The sequence below is a fragment of the Myotis brandtii genome, unplaced genomic scaffold, assembly GCF_000412655.1.
Source record: "Myotis brandtii unplaced genomic scaffold, ASM41265v1 scaffold411, whole genome shotgun sequence".
Lineage (NCBI taxonomy): Eukaryota > Metazoa > Chordata > Mammalia > Chiroptera > Vespertilionidae > Myotis > Myotis brandtii.
Genome location: NW_005365804.1, coordinates 1206258 through 1226066, shown reverse-complemented (window position 1 = coordinate 1226066; position 19809 = coordinate 1206258). Strand labels below are relative to the sequence as shown.

The 19809-nt window shown below is 55.9% G+C and overlaps 1 protein-coding gene across 1 annotated transcript; it reads left to right on the top strand.

The window, feature by feature from the left end:
- Window positions 1–1509: 1509 nt before the first annotated feature.
- Window positions 1510–15777, top strand: ADGRG3 (adhesion G protein-coupled receptor G3). The gene is made up of 12 exons (XM_005873512.2): window positions 1510–2128; window positions 3702–3882; window positions 8396–8534; window positions 9007–9153; window positions 9885–10019; window positions 10538–10577; window positions 10752–10852; window positions 10999–11111; window positions 12484–12764; window positions 12844–12937; window positions 14549–14823; window positions 15612–15777. Exons 1-12 carry the CDS (start codon window positions 1918–1920, stop codon window positions 15719–15721), a joined length of 1827 nt encoding a protein of 608 aa, XP_005873574.1. The 5' UTR covers window positions 1510–1917; the 3' UTR covers window positions 15722–15777.
- The last annotated feature ends 4032 nt before the right edge of the window (window positions 15778–19809 follow it).

The window sequence follows — 19809 nt, the reverse complement described above, 5'->3', positions numbered from 1 at the left end:
GGGAGCGGTGGGGTCTGTGGTGAACTGGACTTGACAAACCCACACCGAGGAGCAGCTGCTGCTCATCTCTAGCCGGTCACTGCCTCACAGGGATGAGTGTCTGTGTAGCCAGACCACCTGCCTTTGATGAGAAACAAGAAATCCACATTGTGGTGGTGTCAAATCCCTGGATTTTAAAATGGTGGCCAATCCAAAAAAATTCGCTGGCCCAGGGAATCACACGTGAGGGCTGAATTCAGCTCTCAGCTGGTCCACGTGATGCGTGTCACCAGTTTCTGGACCAGTGTGAGGTACAGGGGCTGCAAGGATGAAATGACTGAACGATTCTCCCATCATCCACCGCCTCCAGCCTTGCTCGGCCAAATCTCCCCGCCCCATCCCGTGACACAGGTGAGGCAGATCAAACACCCTCTGTCCGCTTGAGTTCTGGGAGCAGTCGTGTTTGATTGTTGCTATTCGTGTCCAGGCCTTCAAGGCCGGTGCAGGTCCGCCAAGGTCCGCCTCCGAGCTTTCTGCCCTCCGAGGTCTCCTCCCTCCGCTCCCAGCTGCCCCGGGAGGTGTGTGTGAGGTATGCATGGGACCCTTTGAGGGTTTGGGTGCCAGGACAGGTCTCCGGGGGTGGGCTCAGCAGGTAACAATTCACAGAGCCCTTGTCCACTGCCGGGGACGTGGGGTGGGTAGGCCGGCAGGCTGCTGGGTGGGGAGGAGGGGCAGGCCCAGTGGTTCCCGTCTGTCCTCCCAGGGGACACGCCTGGGGTCCCCTGCCAGATTCCTGCCTGCCACCACACCCCACAAGTGACCCCGACATGCCCTCCCCAGCCCTCCTCAGGCCCAGAGGGCCCAGCTGGGGACCGAGTCCTGTCCAGACGCCATGTGGGAGGAAGTGGAAATAGAGGCCAGTCAGGGCTGGGCGGGTCCCCATGAGGCCCCCAAAGCAGAGCAGGTCTGGCTCTGGCCTGAGCTTGAGGGGGGACTGATCACATGCACCTCCTTGGCGGGGTGCCCTTTACCTTCTGATCTCAAAGTGGCGGTGGACCCCTGCCAAGGGCCTTGGCCTCATCCGCAGGCTTCCTTGGGGCCACCAGAGTTGGGGACGAAGTGGCCAGCCCCTCCCTTCCTTCATGCCCGACCCCATGTGTGTTTGCTGCCCCGACTTCCTGCCTGGGCCACCGGGTCATGGGACAGTCAGACAATGATAGAGATGATAATGGCCACGCAAAGTGACCGAACAATTCACTGGCATCCTCTCATGAGATCCCCACGCGCCTCTGAGAGGCTCAGAGTAACGGACAGCTCAGGAAAGCCAGGAAGTGGCCAGGACAGACGTCAGCCCAGGCCTGGCCAATCCCCAGAGCCCATGCTCTGGTCCCCGCCCCCTCCCGGCCTGCCTCTCCTGGTGAGAAAGGGCCCGGACCCCTGGGCTGGCTCCCTCTCTTCTCCCAGCCCCCAGCAGGCATGGATTTGAGCCTGGCTTTGTTCGAACCATAGGTACCATAGGCGTGAGCAAGAGAGCACACATTCCATCCACGTTGAGCCTCACCCCTGTAGCCAGGCTGTGTGCCCGCGAGTATGGGCCTCCTCAAACTCTGGCCCGGTCCTGGGAGGCAGCCCATTGCCGTTTGCTTTACAGAGGAGGAAACAGAGGCTCAGAGAGGGCCCCAGCTTGTGAGGAAGGTCTGAGCTGCGTGTGCCTGACTCCAAAGCCCGTGCTCACCCCCACTCTCCAGCGGCCCGCTCTTGTGAGGCCTCTGTGGCCACTGGGCCGCAGCCCCACCACACCCTCCCAGGCAGGGCCAGGAGCGCGTCCCCCGGTGGGTTCGGCAGCTCCTGCCCAGTCCGGCTCCCTCTGCAGGTGGTCACAGAATGGGGTGAGACGGGAGCACTGCCCAGTTCCCCACACCTTTCACAACCCAACCGATGGCGCCATGGAGCAGGAAGGATTACAAAAAGGCCACAGGAAGCTCTGACGCTGCGGGGGAGGGTGGGGGCCGGAGGGCTCTGCAGAGCCTGGGACCAGAGGATACACAGCCACAGGGCTCCCTCCGGAGTGGACAAGGCTGGCCAAGGATGGTGCCGCCCAGGGCCCTGGGGGCCCTGCTTCTCTCGCTCCTCCTGCTCCTGGCCTCAGGTGAGCGACTGGCTCCTCATCCCCCTCCTGCCAAGCCCGGAGACCCCGTGCCAGGGGCGAGGATGGGTAGGGAGGGGGCTTGAGTTAGATGCCATGCTGGTAAGCTTTGGTCCTCCAGGCCTCAGATCGGTGCCCTGGGGATGGAGGGAGCATGGAGAATGCTCCCCACTACGCCACCTGCACTGTGGCTCCCTGGCAGGCCTGGCCCTGGGACACAGGTGGGCCCTGGGACATAGATGGGCCCTGGGACACAGGTGGGCCTGGGACACAGTTGGGCCCTGGACAAGCTCTTCTCCAGCTGGCCTCTGAGCTCTGGGAAGCGGCAGGGGAGCTGTAGAGCCTGAGGCCTGGCAGGGCTTACACCGCCCTCCCACTACCCTCCTCCGCCCCCCCCCTCCCTGTCCCCACAATGGCCCCACAGTCCTCAGGCACCCAAACCAGGAACAAGACTCTTCCGCCTGCTTCACTCTTGGCCTTGCACACATGTGGCCGTTGTCCAGGGGCAGTTTGAAAACCCCAGTCCTTGTCCTTGCTGGTCTCTTTCCCAGGAAAGCTGTGCTCCAGCCCCTGCCCACCTGGCCAGCTCTTATTCATTTCCCTGCTGCTCTGGGAAGTCCATGGTGATCCCTCAGGCAGAGGGGGGAAAAAACCTACTGCGGGGAGCTTTATCTGGACAAGGGGGAGGCAACTTGGTGTCAGTGCTGGGGAGGCAGTGGGGAGCGGTGGGGTCTGTGGTGAACTGGACTTACAAACCCACACCGAGGGGGCAGCTGCTGCTCATCTCCAGCCGGTCGCTGCCTCGCAGGGATGAGAGCCCGTGCAGCCAGGCCACCTGCCTTTGATGAGAAATGAGCACCTACAATGAGTTATGTCCTTTATGATCTCTAATCTCCCCCAAAACCCATTGGCCTCATTTGACTGATGAGAAGATTGAGCCTCAGAGAGTTTAAGTAACTTGTCTGAGGCCACACAGCTTGTATGTGACCCAAAGCTTCCTCTCCAACCCCTGTCCCAGGTGAAAGGGAACGGAACAGGAAGTCATGGAAGCTGGTTGCTAGTCCTGGAGCCAACTCCAGCTAGCTGGTGTCCTTGCCCCAGTCACTATGCGACAGGGGCCTCAGTTTGCTGTATTCCCTACTCCAGGAGGTCGCCATGAGGGTTGTAATGGAAATGGGGGAGAATGAGGCAAACCAAGACCAATACATTCATTAGGCCACAGTTGCAAGGGCTTTGGAAAGTCTGATGTAAAACAACTGCAAAAAGCCAGGCAGACTTCCTGGAGGAGGTGCAAAAGGGTACTATCACTAACATAGTAAACCTTTTATCTACAGAGCCACATGCCCAAGCCCTTTGTACACACTTTCTCCAAAGCATCCCACTGGCCCTGTAAGAAGGGGGGGAGTGAGGGAGGAGGGGAAGGGTATCTCCTTTCACCTTGGACCCGAGGCCCAGGGAAGGTGTGATCCAGCTCAAGTGCACACCATCAGTGTGAATGGGCGGAGCTGGGGTTCCAGCCCACACCACAGACCCTGGAGCCCTTGCTGCCCCTTCACACTCTACGTCCCTCCCTTAGGTGAGAAAGATTTCACGAACAAATCTGAGCAAACAACACAGACTGAGCAGCCGAGGAACGTCTGCCTGGGGCTCATCAATAAGGACCATTACGAACCCTTCGAACTGATGAGCACTGCGGAGTGCTTCAACAACTGCGCGCAGTCGGGGAGCTCCTCCTGTCATCTGGAAAACTTGCAGAGGTAACAAGGCCCTCTGAGAGGGAGCAGGGATCTGGGGTTCCTGCAGGGGTGGGGAGGAGGGACGGGACGGAGCTATCAGCCCCCATGACCCCAGAAAATGCTGCTCCCATCTCGCCCTTCCACCTTGTTGTTGAACACGCATATCTCTCTGACCCTGAGGCTCCTCTGACTCAGTGGATACAGAGATAAATCAGCCCCCGTCCCTGCCATTGGGAGTTGTGAAGGGACAGACACAGGCCCAAACGATGATGACTCCAGAGTGTGGTCCTACAGAAGGGGGAACAAGGGACCAGGTTAGCTCAAAGGAAAAACGTCTGCCAAAGCTTCCTAGAGGAGGGAACCCAGGAAAGGGCTTTGAAGGTTGCATAGGAGTTTTCCAGTTGCACCCAAGCAATGTTAGGAGATACCGGCAACCGAACTTCAGGGAGCATTGAGGAAGAACACCAGTGCTTTGAACTGTGAAAGAATAACGTGCTGGCGATGGACGTAACAATGGGGAGGTGGGGCGGGTTGGGGATAGAACTGAAAATATAAGTCGGGACCAAAATATGAAGGGCTGTATAAGCTACACCAATGTGAGAAGGGGCGGGCCAATGCTGTATTTTATTTTTTAATATATTTCTATTGATTTCAGGGAGGAAGGGAGAGGGAGAGAGAGATAGAAACATCAATGATGAGAGAGAATCATTGATCGGCTGCCTCCTGCACGTTGGACCGAGTCGCAACCCAGGTGTGTGCCCTTGACCAGAATCGAAACCGGGACAACTTTGGTCCGCAGGTTAACGCTCTTTCCACTGAGCCAAACCAGCTAGGGCTGTATGTATGTCTTGTCTTTTTATTTTCCTAATGATATCTTTTGAACATCCAAACATTTACTTTGGATGAAGCCCAATTTAAATTGTGTGTGTGTGTTTGCTGTCATATCAAAGACATTTCATCTAGCCCAAGGTTGCAAGGATTTTCTCCTAAGTTTTCTTCTACAAGTATATGGTCTAGCTCTTATAATTAGGTTGTGCAGTTGGAGTTAAATTTTTGTGTACAGTGTGAGATAAATGTCTAACTTTACATTATTATTATTACTACTACCTTTACATCTGGATATCTAATGTTTCGGCACCATTTACTGAAAAGACTATGCTTTCTCCACTGAATTGCTTTTGGAGGGCATTCCATTGAAGAGCTAAGTGGAGCCTTAGCCGGTTTGGCTCAGTGGATACAGTGTCAGCCTGCGACCAAAGGGTCCCGGGTTTGATTCTAGTCAAGGATATGTACTGGCCACCTTAGAAAGATAGAAACATCAATGATGAGAGAGATTCATGGATCGGTGGCCTCCTGCACACCCCACACTGAGGATGGAACCCGGGCATGTGCCCCGACCAGGAATCGAACCGTGACCTCCTGGTTCATAGGTTGACGCTCAACCACCGAGCCACGCCGGCTGGGCACCCTTCATATTTAAACCTGAACTCCAAGATGCCTTTTCGGTTCTTTTTCCGGTTTCATTTTTGCCCCATTTCCCCAAAAATTCTTCAACTTTTACGATGGGGCTATTTCTCCTCCGGGCAGCCGCCGCCAGGCCGCCCAGCTCCCTGTCCCCACCCCCTCACTCCGGGCTCCCCCCTGCCCTCTCCTCTGCAGGTGTCTTCATCTTCTGCTGGTTCACCGTCCTCTACTTCCCGAGCCAGACCACCGTGTCCTCCTCCTCCGGCACCGCCCGGGCTGAGCAGACCCACACAGCGTCGCAATAACAGGACTCGGCTCTGACCCGCTGTGTGCACCTGGACAGCTCCCCGCCTCCCTCTGGGCCTCGGTCTCCACGTCTGTACAGTGTGGCTGGGGAGGGAAGGGGAGGGACGGGGCGAACCACATGATCTCAGAGGTCCCACCCAGATCGGCTCTGGTATCAGAATCCCCCAATCCAGGACTGCAGGGGCTCAAGGTTCCCATAACCCTGAGCCTCCTACCAGCACAGAACAGCACCCTCACCCCTGCCGCTCTGCACACGGGCATTCGGATGTCTGGAGAGTGGCAAGGTGTCCCCTCCAACGTAAAAGGCGAGTTGTTTAATGTCACACCACTTAACCGTGAAAAAACAACCACCAGCAGGCACAATGTGGAGAGATATGTATTCGGCAAACATGAAACCAAAGGAATCTAAGTAGCTATACTAGTATCAGGCAGGCAAGATGGTACTTAAGTGGGTGTCGATGTTGTAATTAAAAATTCATTGGTATAGCGATGCTTTAGACTTTTTGAATATGTTACATTTCACACCTAAAATAATTTTTTAAGTGCTCTGAGAAGCAGATGAGGACATATTTCCTTGAGAAAGCAAATGGGGCTGTTTTACATTTCACACCTAAAATAATTTTTTAAGTGCTCTGAGCAGATGAGGAAATATTTCCTTGAGAAAGCAAATGGGGCTGTTTCATGAGGCCATGGAATTTTTTTTAAGTGCATGAGGTGAAATATATAATGAAATACAATTCACGATTTTATTCGGTAATCATGACAATCGCAATACTTCTTTTTAAAAATATTTTTATTGATTTCATTGATTTCAGAGAAGAAGGAAGAAGGAGAGAGAGATAGAAACATCAATGATGAGAGAGAATCATTGACCAGCTGCCTCTTGCTCTGGGGATCAAGCCTGCAACCTGGGCATGTGCTCTTGGCCGGAATCGAACCTGGGACCCTTTAGTCTGCAGGCTAACGCTCTATCCACTGAGCCAAACAGGCTAGGGCCTCAATACTTCTTTGTTTCCATCTTTAAAAGGTAAACAAAAGCTAGACTCAATTGACGTGGTTCAATCCATGGGTTTGGACAGCCTCGCCCCACTGCTTCTGGCTTGATGGTGTTCTAATTGCCTGCTACACTCAAGCACATTTGCACATCTCTGCCTGGCTTACTCTTTACATTACACAATATTTTTTCTGTGGTTTCTTGGGGGTTTTTTGCCTTGGTAACTGTGAGCGTTCAAAAATGATGTCAAAATAAGAGCCTCCTTTTGTGTTCCTGGCAAGCCCTCCATAGCTACTCCTTTCCAACAGCCTTGATCTGGCTGTATCTGCCCCCCACCCCCACCCCTCCCTTCCCATTGCTATCTCAGGCCTAGCCTGAGCAGCAGATCTTAAGACCCTAGGTTTAAGAAAAACAGCTACCTGGCGTGCATTGAAGTTTCAGCACCACGGAGAGCGCCACAGACTGGCCTCACCTTGCTGTTTTAGTGGAGGCCAGGGAGCTGTGGTAAAATAACTGCCAATTAACTTCTATGTTCTGTGAGGTTCAACAGCAGCTCAGTTCCCATAGGTCAGTTTCCACACAGCTCCGTCCTCAAAGACCGAATTCCCGGTATGCAGTGAGTACTCAATAGATGCGAGGAGGCGCTCACCCACGCCACGCAATTACCATCCCGCAGTTGAAAAGGCTCAGAGGAATTTCTCCAAAGCAGATATGCGAAGACCAGCACGCATATAAAAAGATGCTCCACATCATTGCACATCAGGGAAATGCAAATTAAAACCACAATGAGATGCCACTTTATACCTACAATGAAGAGCAAAACGAAAAATAAGTATTGGCAAGTACATGAGGAAATCGGTGCCTACCTCGTTGGCAGGAATGTAAAATGGTGCAGGCTGTGGAAAACAGCCTGACAAATCCTCAGAAAGTTAAGCAAAGCATTACCACCGACTTCACTCCTAGGTTTGTACCCAAAAGGACGGAAAACAAATCCTCAAACAAAAGCTTGTCTGTGAATGTTCATAGCAGCCCTAGTCACAATAGCCCAAGCATGGAAACGGCCCAAATGTCCATCAATGGGCAAATGGATAAACAAAATGGGATATATCTGTACAATGAAATATCATTCGCCCATAAAGAAGGAATGAAATACTTGTACAAGCTGCAACATGGATCACCCTTGAAGACATGATGCTAAGTAAAAGAAGCCAGGCACAAAAGGTCAGGTGCCATCTAATTCCATTTATATGAAATATCCGGAATTGGCAAATGCATTGAGACGGTAACCAGATTAGTGGTTGCCAGGGGCTAGGGGAGGAGAGAAGATAGTGACTGCTTAATGGGTATGGGGTGATGCTTTGTACACCTTAGAAAAATATTTTTATTGATTTCAGAGAGGAAGGGAGAGAGAGAGAGAGAGAGGGAGAGAGAGAGAATGAGAGAGATCAATGATGAGAGTCATTGATCGGCTGCTTCCTGCACTCCCTACATGGGAATTCAAGCCCACAATCTGGACATGTGCCCTGACTGGAAGACAAACACGTGAAATACTCAGAGGGACTGCTGGCTGGAATCCCTCAGACAAGCTTGGGCTGTTCCTCGGTGCTCCCAGGGTCTTCCCGTTGCTATTCTGAGTCACCCCTCCCGCCCCAAGAGCCTGATGATCATGGCCCATGGTCTCTCTCCTCCTTTCATCCAGGTTGGGGACCAGGTGAGTGGGGGGCTCAGCTGGCAAGGCCCCACATTGCCCCTGCCCCCGGCCCCTTGCAGATACTGGCTGGACTACGAGACCTACCTGGTGGAGAGGAGGCTGAGTGGGACGGTGGATTTGCCTTTTCTGAAGGCTTTTGTCAAGAACGTCAGCACCAGCATCGCAGAAGACCTGCACTTCTCTCTGAACCTCTCTCAGGTGAAGCGTCCCCGCCCCTGCTGGCTGGCTCTGGCCTGTTTCCTCAGGCATGGCTTTCGGAATTCTGCGGGAGTCACGGTCTGGGCTTGGTGCCCAGCAAAACCTAGCCCTCCTGTGTCCCTGCAGGGCCCCTCCACCTTGCTAATGGGTGCTGGTGAGTTAAGTGGATGAGTGGGTCCCGGTAACAGATTGTCCAGATTTCTAGGACGAGACCCCTGGAAGGTCTCCTTGTTACCCCCATTCTCCGGATTGGGAAAACTGAGGCCCCGTGAGTGTCCAGGGGCTCACAGCCTGGACAGAGCAGAGCTGGGGCTGTGCCCCCAGATGTCCTGCCTCTCCGAGCGGAGGTCCTCAGGTGCCGCCTCTCCACCTGGCATGCCTCAGTTTCCCTCCCCCCTGGGGGAGTGGCAGGACCTGTGTTGGGGGCTGGAATCCTTGGGTCGAGAAGGAGCCACTGGGTCTGTGGTTACAGATTCCGGGGCAGATGATGGAGGACAAGCACCAGTTCCCCGCCAGAGTCCGGCTGCCCAGGAGCCTGTTCGCCTCCCTGCAGGGCAGCCGGCCGGTGGTCCCCTTGGCCGTATCTGTGCTGGACATCGGTCCGGGGAACCTCTTCAAGGTGAGACGCTGGGTGGAGGGCAGGACAGCTCTGAGGCTCCCCAGGCAATGCTCGTCCTCTTCCTCGGGGAACCCCCTGGCGATGGAGAAGGCAAAGAGCCTCTGCAGCTCACGGCCACCCCAGACCCGTCTCTAGAGCCTGTGGCTTTCAGACTCACACTGGTCCACACACTCAGATATTCGGACCCCACATACCAGTGACCTTGGACTGTACGTGTATCCCAAGTGTGCCCGTGTCCCTGTGGGTCCCTGTGCATGCACACACATGCATGTCTTTCCTATTCCTGGTACACACACAGTCCACATGAGCGAGTGTGCCCGTACCCATGCAGGCGTGCCCCATGCGTGTCCCAGAGGCATATATGTGCTCCCATGCAGATGTGTGCATGCCCAGTGCTGGTGCGGCCAGGGCCTTCAGTGGTGGGGTACTTACCCCCATAGGCACCCACTGCCCCCCATTTCTGGGCTGATGTTTCTCCTGGCCCCGTGCAGAGGAGTCTGGAGGCCAGGCGTGGAGAGCGGTGGGTGCCTGGCTTTGTGAGCAGCCCGAGCAGGAGGCCATAGGGAGCAGCAGGGAGGATGTCACCCCTGACCCCTTGGTCCTCTGGCCCCTAGTCCAGACTTTGCCCTCCAGGCAAGGACCATGGGTCCTGGAGGCTCCCAGGAACCCTGCCACGGCTGAGTTGAGACAGCCCTTCTGCAGCCTGCCCCCCCCCCCATCTCCTTCCGCAGGGCCCCCAGCTCAGCCTGGAGGATGAGGGCAGCGTGTTGAACAACCGCCTGGTGGGCTTGAGTTTGGGCCGGATGCATGTCACGGCGCTGCCGGAGCCTGTGGAGATCACCTTCTCACACCCGCGCCAGCCTCCGGTGAGCCCCCACCCAGGCCGGCAGTGACGCAGGGGCAGACAGGCGGGTGGGCAGCCCTGGGCACACGGACAGACAAGCACAGGACTCCGCACCGTCCACCCTCCACATCCACCCAGGAGAAGCCGTTAGGACCGCACACACAGCTGTGCCCAGGGATGCGTGCCCACCCTGTGTGCGGATGCCCACATGCCTCCAGAACCCTCCCGTCACGTGCTCACAGAGGCGCGCACAGGACCTGACACACCCACATGCATGCACACGGCATTACACACCCACCCACAGACATGCAACCCTCCCACCCACAGCCCGTCACCATACCCAGGCCCCTCATGTGCCGATCCAGGGGCCATCAACGGTGTGGCCCACGTTCCTATGTGACCACGATGTTCCTGTGTGAGCCTTGCACACACATGCTAAGAGGAGGGAGCATGCGGTCCTCCTCCTCCCCTCCCATGCCCTTCTCTCCCCTCTCCCAGCCTCCCCCTGCCTCTCTCCTGACTCCCATTCTCTGGTTTCAGAACATGACCCTCACCTGTGTATTCTGGGATGTGACTAAAGGTAGGGCCTGGAGGACCTCCTCTGGGTGAGACAGGTGCGGGGAGTATGGACTCCCTTCCGGGTGCAGTCCCCTCCCCTCTCCTCCCTCCTCTTTGTTCCCCTCCCCCCTCTCTGGCCCCTCCTCTTCCTTCTCCCCTCCCTCCCCTCCCGATGGTCCTCTCCCCTCCTCTCCAGGGTCCACAGGAGACTGGTCTTCTGAGGGCTGCTCCACGGAGCCGGGAGCGCAGGCGACAGTCTGCCGCTGTGACCACCTGACCTTCTTCGCCCTGCTGCTGGTAACGCCCCTCCCCACCCCCAGCGCGTCTGGAGGGGCCCAGACTCCTGTCCTGGGAGGGGGCTTCCTGGCAGGGGCCATGGCCTTTGGGGGTAGGTGGGCCTGGCCGCCAGCTGATGGGGTCCTGGTTGGGGGTGTTGCCCACAGAGGCCGACCCTGGACAAGGCCACCGTGCGGGCCCTCGTGCGAATCTCCCAGGTCGGCTGTGGCGCCTCCATGGTTTTCCTGGCCTTCACCATTGTCTTCTACATGGCCCTGAGGTGGGTGACCCATCCCCACGCCCTCCTGTCCTCAAAGGCAGCACAGGGTGCCGGGCCAAAGGCACCCTGGTCGTGCAAAATCATATGGACGTCCTCTCCAAACCTCAGTGTCCTCATCCGTAAAATAGGGCTGGAGGTTGCCATGTGTTGGGTCATTTCAGTTACAAGTGGCAGAGACTCAAAGCCCATGGGCTTAAACATCCTAAGGAATGTGGGGGCCGGGTCATGGAAAGGCCCCAGTGAGCTCACTGCAGGTGCGGTTCGATCCAGGACCAGGTCCCCGGGAGTCGGTCTCCCTCTGCTTCTCATACTTCGCTCTCTCCTTTGTCAATCGTATCCGGCAGCTTCTCCACCCCCAGGGGTCTCAGGGAGCCCAGGCTTGCATGACGGGCTCTCAGCTGTCCTGACGTAACATCGTACACGGAGCCCCAGAACTGAAGTCTTTCAAATATTTTTAAACAATTATGTAGCCCGACGGGCGTGGCTCAGTGGTTGACTATTGACGTATGAACCAGGAGGTCAGAGCTCGATTCCCAGTCAGGACACAAGCCCGGGTTGTGAGCTCGATCCCCCAGTGTGGGGCGTGCAGGAGGCAGCCGACCAATGGTTCTCTCTCATCATTGATGTTTCTCTCCCTCTCCCTCTCCCTTCCCCTCTGAAATCATTAAAAGTACATTTACAAATAAATAAATAATTATAGACTCCGGGCTCTCAGCTGTCCTGACGTAACATCGTACACGGAGCCCCAGAACTGAAGTCTTTCAAATATTTTTAAACAATTATGTAGCCCGACCGGTGTGGCTCAGTGGTTGACTGTTGACGTATGAACCAGGAGGTCAGGGCTCGATTTCCAGTCAGGACACAAGCCCGGGTTGCGGGCTCGGTCCCCCAGTGCGGGGGCGTGCAGGAGGCAGCCGACCAATGGTTCTCTCTCATCATTGATGTTTCTCTCTCTCTCTCTCTCTCTCTCTCTCTCTCTCTCTCCCTTCTGCTCTGAAATAAATAAAAATACATTTACAAATAAATAAATAATTATAGACTAGCAGGAAGTGGTGAAAACAGCGCATAGAGTCCCCTGCTTTCTTCACCCAGCTTTCCCCAAAGATGGCATTTTCTATCCTCCTAGTACCATTTCAAAACCAGGCACGGACAGCAGAATGCACCCAGGGAATGGCAAGTTACGCTGTTGGGCTGAAGCATCGAGTTGAGGGAGGGAGGAGACCGGCAGGATCCGGGTGGCCAGGGGAGGGCTCCTGGACGGGACCCGTAGGGCCCTCGCTCTGGCCGCGGCAGGGGCGGAGCAGAGGAGGCGGGTGGAGAGGCCCCGTGATGCTGCGGCCCTTGCAGCCTCTCGCTGGCCCTTCTCCCCCAGGTTCTCCTGGAAGAGGTTCAAGTCAGAAGATGCCCCTAAGATCCACGTGGCCCTGAGCGTCAGCCTGTTTCTCGTGAACCTGGCCTTCTTCATCGATGTGGGGCATGGCCCACAGGGGACCCATGCTGCCTGCGTGGCCTGCGGGGCCATCTTCCACTACTTCCTGCTCTGTGTCTTCACCTGGATGGTGCTGGAAGCCTTCCACCTCTACCTGCTCGTCATCAGGGTCTTCAACACCTACTTCGGGCACTACTTCCTGAAGCTGAGCCTTGTGGGCTGGGGTAGGTGTGGCCGGGCTGGGCAGAGGGGCTGGCTCCGGGGTGTGCGTCCCAGCAATGCCGTGCCTCCTCCCCCGCCCAGGCCTGCCAGTCCTCATGGTCATCGGCACCGGGAGTGCCAACAGCTATGGCCTCTACACCATCCAAGACCAGGACAACAGGACCACACTGGAGCTGTGAGTGGTGGCTGTGGGAGCAGGAGTGACTCCGGGTCCCTGGCTGCACATATGGAGGCCAGAGGGAGGTGGGGAGAGGAGAGACCCAGGAAGTGAAGGTGAAGGATCCTCCTATCCGCAGGGGTAAACTGAGGCCCGGAGAGAGGATATGCAGTGAGCGAGGGGTCCTGAGAAGGAGGAGAGAGACCCGGAGCAGGAGGCGGACGCCTTGCTCTAGCCTGGTCCACCACCAGCCCATCTGGCACTTGGGGACATGTGTTTTTTTTTAATATATTTTTTTTATTGATTTTTTACAGAGAGGAAGGGAGAGGGATAGAAACATTGATGAGAGAGAAACATGGATCAGCTGCCTCCTGCACACCCCCTACTGGGGATGTGCCCCCAACCAAGGCACATGCCCTTGACCGGAATCGAACCTGGGACCCTTCAGTCTGCAGGCTGACGCTCTATCCACTGAGCCAAACCGGTTAGTGCTGGGGACATGTTTTTAAAAGTGCCCCCTACCCCCAATCTGACAGGCCAGGCCCTCAGCTGGATTTCAGCCCCCACCTGCACCCTTGCGCAGGGCACAACCTGTTCACGTATCCCCAGCAGCTCTGGTCCTATCTAGGCTCTGCCTCTGCGTTGCTGTGTGACTTTGGGCAAGCTCGTCCTCTCTCTGGGCCTCAGTCTCCTCATCTGTACAATGGGGTGGAGGGCTGACAGACACTCTCTTTTGGACTTTCACCCCTGCAGTGCAGGGAGCAGTGGGGCAGAGCCAAGCCCCTCCCGGGGCGTCTGTCTTGGGCCCATGGCTCTGTGCTAAGAGGGGCTGGTCATGTCCCCTGGACTCAAATGCAGGGGCCACAGGGTAGACCATAAGATAAGTGCATGTGGCAGCCCAGGGGGGAGGGGGGCTGCATTAGACTGGCAGTCACACACCCGTCTAATGGGCAGCTGCCGGGCATGTGTGTTGTTGTTTGTTTGTTTTTTAGTGTGTGGTGTATGTTTTTATTGTTTAAAGTATTACATGTGTCTCCTTTTTCCTGATTGACCCCTCCTCCCCCCACCCCAGGCATGTGGTTTTACAACAGAAGCAGAAATCTGGGTGCTTATGCCAAACCTCCTACTTTTTAAATGATGGTTATTAATTCATTTTTTTTACAACATCATGTGGGGCATATCTTTTTTTACAACATATCTTTGGGGCCCAATTGACCCTTTTGCACCCACTAGTCTAAAGAGACAGCAGAACCCTAGCCGGTTTGGCTCAGTGGATAGAGTGCCAGCCTGTGGACTCAAGGGACCCAGGTTCGATTCCAGTCAAGGGCACAGTGCGAGGCGTGCAGGAGGCAGCTGATCAGTGATTCTCTCTCATCACTGATGTTCTATCTCTCTCTCCTTCTCCTTTCCTCTCTGAAATCAATAAAAATATATTTAAAAACGAAAATAAAATAAAAAAGAGACACCAGACCGGAGCCTCCCAAGAGCCCCTCCCCCAGGAGAGGGGGTTGCTGGGTGGAGACGGGAAGGGCGTCTTCTTGGTCGCTGAAGGTCAGTCCGGGGAGACTGCCCAGGGCTCGCTGGTCAGGAGGACCTGGCCCCGTCCCATTGGCCACCCACCTCCACCAGGTGCTGGTTCCGGGAGAAAACTGCCCTCTATGCCACCGTCCACGGCTACTTCCTCGTCACCTTCCTCTTCAGCGCTGTGGTGCTGGGCCTGCTGGCCTGGAAGATCTTCACTCTGTCGAGTGCCACGGCCGGCAAGGAGCAGCGGCAGCACTGGAAGGGGGTCCTCACCTTGCTGGGCCTCTCGAGCCTGGTGGGCACGACCTGGGGGCTGGCCATCCTCACGCCGCTGGGCCTGTCCACCATCTACATCTTCGCACTGTTCAACTCCTTACAAGGTGAGGCTCCTGGGCCCGGGAGGTGGCGGCTGCCCCGTCCGCACCCGGGGCGGGAGGTTGGGATGGGAGGCAGGGAGAGAGTGGTTGGCAGGAAACAGGATTCCATGAGGCCAGCTCAGGTCAGGGCTGCTGACTGTAAATATCCGACCCAGGCCTCTCCCCAGACGCTCGGGACAGAAAGGCTGGCTGGCCTCAGGGGAGCTGCTGCTGCCAGGCTCAGGAAAAGCCTCCAAACCAAAGCAGATACTTCCTCCATCTTTCTCTCTGGAGCCACGTGCATCCTCTCACCTTCTTCTCTCTCCGCTGGCCCATTCCTACCCGTGGCCCCAATATAGTCCCTCAACCCCAGATGACCTGTCAAGTCTAGTGACGACGGTCTGACTAGGTCTCTTCCAGTTCTGAGGAGTGTCAAGGATCTGATGGGGCCACCTTAGAAAGATAGAAACATCAATGATGAGAGAGATTCATGGATCGGTGGCCTCCTGCACACCCCACACTGAGGATGGAACCCGGGCATGTGCCCCGACCAGGAATCGAACCGTGACCTCCTGGTTCATAGGTTGACGCTCAACCACCGAGCCACGCCGGCTGGGCACCCTTCATATTTAAACCTGAACTCCAAGATGCCTTTTCGGTTCTTTTTCCGGTTTCATTTTTGCCCCATTTCCCCAAAAATTCTTCAACTTTTACGATGGGGCTATTTCTCCTCTGGGCAGCCGCCGCCAGGCCGCCCAGCTCCCTGTCCCCACCCCCTCACTCCGGGCTCCCCCCTGCCCTCTCCTCTGCAGGTGTCTTCATCTTCTGCTGGTTCACCGTCCTCTACTTCCCGAGCCAGACCACCGTGTCCTCCTCCTCCGGCACCGCCCGGGCTGAGCAGACCCACACAGCGTCGCAATAACAGGACTCGGCTCTGACCCGCTGTGTGCACCTGGACAGCTCCCCGCCTCCCTCTGGGCCTCCTGCCTTCATAGAGAAGCAGCCTATCTCTGCCATTGCCCACCGTCTGGTCTCAGTAAGAGGGGAGTCTGTTGCTGGCACAGCCCCTCCAAGGAGCCCAGCCTCCCCTTCCTCCCTGTTGTCACTGCCTCTCCACCCGCTGGCTCCCCTGCCCGTGGTGAGGGGGCATTTAGGAGGCGTCAGCCCCTCAGGCACCAGGTAGTTGTGAACTGGAGGTTTGTTTGGGGCGTTGGCCCCCCAGCCCACCTGGTCTCGGCCAGACCCACCATGGCCTATTATCACAGAAGAACCCCCACCATTTGGGGGGCTGCCAGCCCTTCAGGTGCCAGGACACTGACATTCAGAGAATGCCACTCAGTGGGTGACACCCCCAGCAAGGCCCTTGTTCCCATTCTGACTGCCATGTGGGTGGCTTGACCTCTGACCTGCTGTCACGGTAGGGGTCACGGTGGGGGTCACAGTGGGCTGGAGGTGCAGGGCAGGGGAGGGGGCTGGGCTGAGCAGAGAGAGGGAGCACATCCCCCAGCCCTCTCTCTCCGTCCCCCACCCCACGCACACCCCACCGGGAATCTGAGCAGCTACAGCTACAGAGCAGGCGCTTTGCCGGCCTCACTAGCCCCGTCAGCCCGGCCCTGGTGCGTCTGGGCCCTGAGCAGATATCCGCCGGCCTACGAGGTGGATGTGTGAGCTTGGCAGCAGCCTGACCGCCCTGAGCCAGGGGTGTGTCCCAGGCCAGACCCTGCTTCCAGCAGCTGGGCCTCTGGGTCACATGCAACCGCATGCTGTTTCCTCCATAGGAAACAAAAGGAGGCAGATAGTAGAGATGGAGGAAGAGATAGAGAGCTAGAGCTAGAGAGAGAGAATTAACAGATGAGCCCTTGCAAAGGGAGAGATCAGAGAGGGACAGATGGAGAGAGACACAGCCCGCCTCCCCGCACCCGCTTCCCCAGCCTGCGGACAGGAGGGCAGAGCCCTGGGACGGTCCCCCTCCCCGAGCCCCTTCTCCACCATCCCGTTCCCGCCCCAGCCTTGCTTACTAACCAGCGGGGAATCGCACCCCTCCCCACCCGCACCCGGCCCAGGGGGCTTTGCAGCCGGTCAGGCATATTCTACAGATGAGAAATTAGTCCAATGAGACCCTCTCCACAGCCCCGGGGCTGCCGGCCTGCCAGATGCCAAGTTGGGACCAGCAACAGATGAAAGACAGGAAGGGGGGGCCCTATTTTAAGCAAGTCACCGTGTTCCTGGAAGGGAAATCCTGGGGTGTGGACATCACGGCAGCTGAGCCACAGGCTTCGGTTTTGTGCACACACTTGGTGGGGCTGGGGGTTTATCCTCACAGACCTATGATTCTCAAGCCAAGGATCTCAGCTCCCCCCCCCCCCCCCCCCCAACGTCTCAGAGTTGCCAACCTGCGCTCAGGAAGAGCAGAGGGACACCAGGGTCTGAGGGCCTGGGTTCAAATCCCGCCTCTGCTATGAAGGGGCCGTGTGGCCCTGCGCATGTCACCGCACCTCTCTGAGCCCGCTTCCCGCTCCGTAAAATTGAGATCAAGTCCTTGCCTCGCCCTGAGAGCACTAAGTGAGGTGACGAAGTCAAGTGCCCCGCATGATTCAGAGGAAGGTAGTTGGCTCCCCGAGACCCCCTTCCTTGGCTTGAAGAGAAACCAGGTGGAGCCCTTGTGTAAAGCCTGTATGTGAACTAGGAGGTCCGGGGTCCGGGTGTGAAGGTTAAGGCTCCCTTCCAGATTCCTTCTCAGCTCTGCCAAGTGCACAGCCCCGTGTGGGGACGAGGCATGGAGGATCCAAGAGGCCCAGCAACCTACGCCAGCCGCTCTGCGACCTGGGCTGCCGCTAGGGCAGGGCCTCCCTGGGTCCCTGACGCCTCCTCCCAGGGCCCCTCTCCCTGACCCCTTGAGCCCTGGGCTGCGGTTTTCCCAGGACCCCCGGTGGGAGTCACAGCCCCAGATGAGCCGCATGTCCTGGTGCAGACGGACGGAGAGCAGGTGTGAGGCTTGTCTTCTGCCGGCTCTGCCCCAGGGCCAGGAGGGCAGAGGGGCTGGGGCCCCTCGTGTCCTGGGCTCACTGCCCAAGCAGCTCCAGGCGCCAAGCAGAACGCGTGGGAAGGCCAGGCGGGGCAATGGTAAAAATGCACCCCCAGGACCAGCGTGAATGAACAGGGTTCCCCTGTCCCTGAACCATCATGGTAGCAAGCAGGAAGGAGGTGGGCAGCACCATGGCTAAAAGCACGAACTCCGGGGTCAGCCTTCCTGGTCCAGACTCTGCCTCTGCAACCTGCCAAGGACCAGTTCCTCACCCGCTGAACCTGTAGGGCAGGGGTGGCAGCAGCCACCCCACAGGGTTGATGAAGGATTAAATGAGACACTGGCTGAGAGGGCTGCCTGGTGCCCGGCCCGCCTGGTCCCGCAGGAATGTGACTGGGCCAGAGCTTGGCCTTGGCCATCACCTTATCAGGCCCTGGGCTGCAGGGCTCATCGGGGTGCTGCAGGATGGGCCCCCCCCCCCATCACCACCATGGCTACCTGGTTCTCTCCACTCTACCCCAATTTATTTACTCCTAGTATGTTTTTATTACAATGTAACAAATATACAGGAAATTAGAAGACCTACTTATTCTGTGCTCTCTGATAGATAATATCAAAAGACAAAAATTACTCACAAATTAACCTAGGAATACAATGCAACTTCAATAAAGATTCCAAATGATTCTTTACGACTTTTAAAAAGTTATTCTAAAATTTATATGGAGGCATTTAGGCCTCACATAGCTAAGTCAACCTTAATGAAAGAGGGCATAGAAGGAAGACTTGAACTACAGGTTCTTTAAGAAATTATTACAAGACCATAATGATAAATCCAATATGGGGTTTGTGCAGGGATAGGCATGAAGACCAGTGGAACAGAATAGAGGGCGCAGTGGCAGACTCGTGTACACCTAGGAGACATAATACATGACTAAAGTGGCATCACCAAGAAGGATGAACGATCGATGATGGCTTTGGAAAGCTGGCTCATTATATGGAGAAAAATAAGACAGAATCTCTCCCCAACCCCTCAGAATTTGGACTAGGCTGGCTGACCCCAGGGGTGGGCTTCAGGCAGATTCAAGGTCTAAATGGAATGCCAAAATTATGAGGTTAATGTAGGAACATATTTTGCAACCGAAGGGCAAAGAAGGACTTCTCAAGCAAAAATTCATAAGCACAAAACATCAGACTCAAACCCGGCAAATTTAATCACATCAAAGTTAAGGTTTTCTGTTTAATGAAGGACACCCAGGGATATGTTAGAAGACACGGGACAGAATACGGGAAGATATCTGCAACATCGAAAACCAGAGAGGAACATCTGGAAGTCCTGCCAATCAGAATAAGGACGTCCCCAGTAAAGAGAAATGGGCTGAAGTCTTAAGGGACAATTCAAGAGAAGGAAACACCTAAAACGAACACATTAGTACATCAAGACACGTTTAAAAGCAAGAGAGACACACGTTTAATAGGGATACCGGAAACTGGCAAACATTAGGAAGCCAGATAATACCAACCGCTGGCAGGCGTGAGGGTTCTAGGCTCCCTCACGCCTTGCAAAAGGTGGGGAGAGGGTAGGTTTCAACTGCCTGGAGAAAAACGGGGTGCTGCTGCTCTCCCAGGTCTTAAAAGGACAGGCCCACGGCTTGTGTGGCACTGTCCGTTGTGGAAGGGAGTTGGTCCGTCCCTGTGAGAGCAGAGAGGTTATTCATGTGGATCCGTGCTGTAGACACACAGCAACACAGATGGGTCTTGAACAAAGTGAAAATAAAAGAAGCAGGCGGTCTGAAAGCAATATCATTTACACAAATTAAAAACAGCAGCATGCAAAACAATGCTCATTTGGGTGGAAAGAAAAACACCCGTCAGAAAGTTTGCCTATAGGGAACAGGGAATGGAAGTGGGTGTGGGGATAAAGGGAAGTCAATAAATATACAAAAGAAATGAGATGGTGCATGGGGGAAGGAGAAAGAAGCCAGTCT

What these genes read in the sequence shown, in the direction of transcription:
- ADGRG3 (XM_005873512.2), top strand. Translation starts at nt 1,918, where the DNA reads ATGGCGCCATGGAGCAGGAAGGATTACAAAAAGGCCACAGGAAGCTCT. An exon ending in GTCCGGGGAACCTCTTCAAG is followed by an intron (nt 9,154 to 9,884) that starts GTGAGACGCTGG and finishes CTCCTTCCGCAG; the next exon opens with GGCCCCCAGCTCAGCCTGGA. An exon ending in GCTGAGCCTTGTGGGCTGGG is followed by an intron (nt 12,765 to 12,843) that starts GTAGGTGTGGCC and finishes TCCCCCGCCCAG; the next exon opens with GCCTGCCAGTCCTCATGGTC.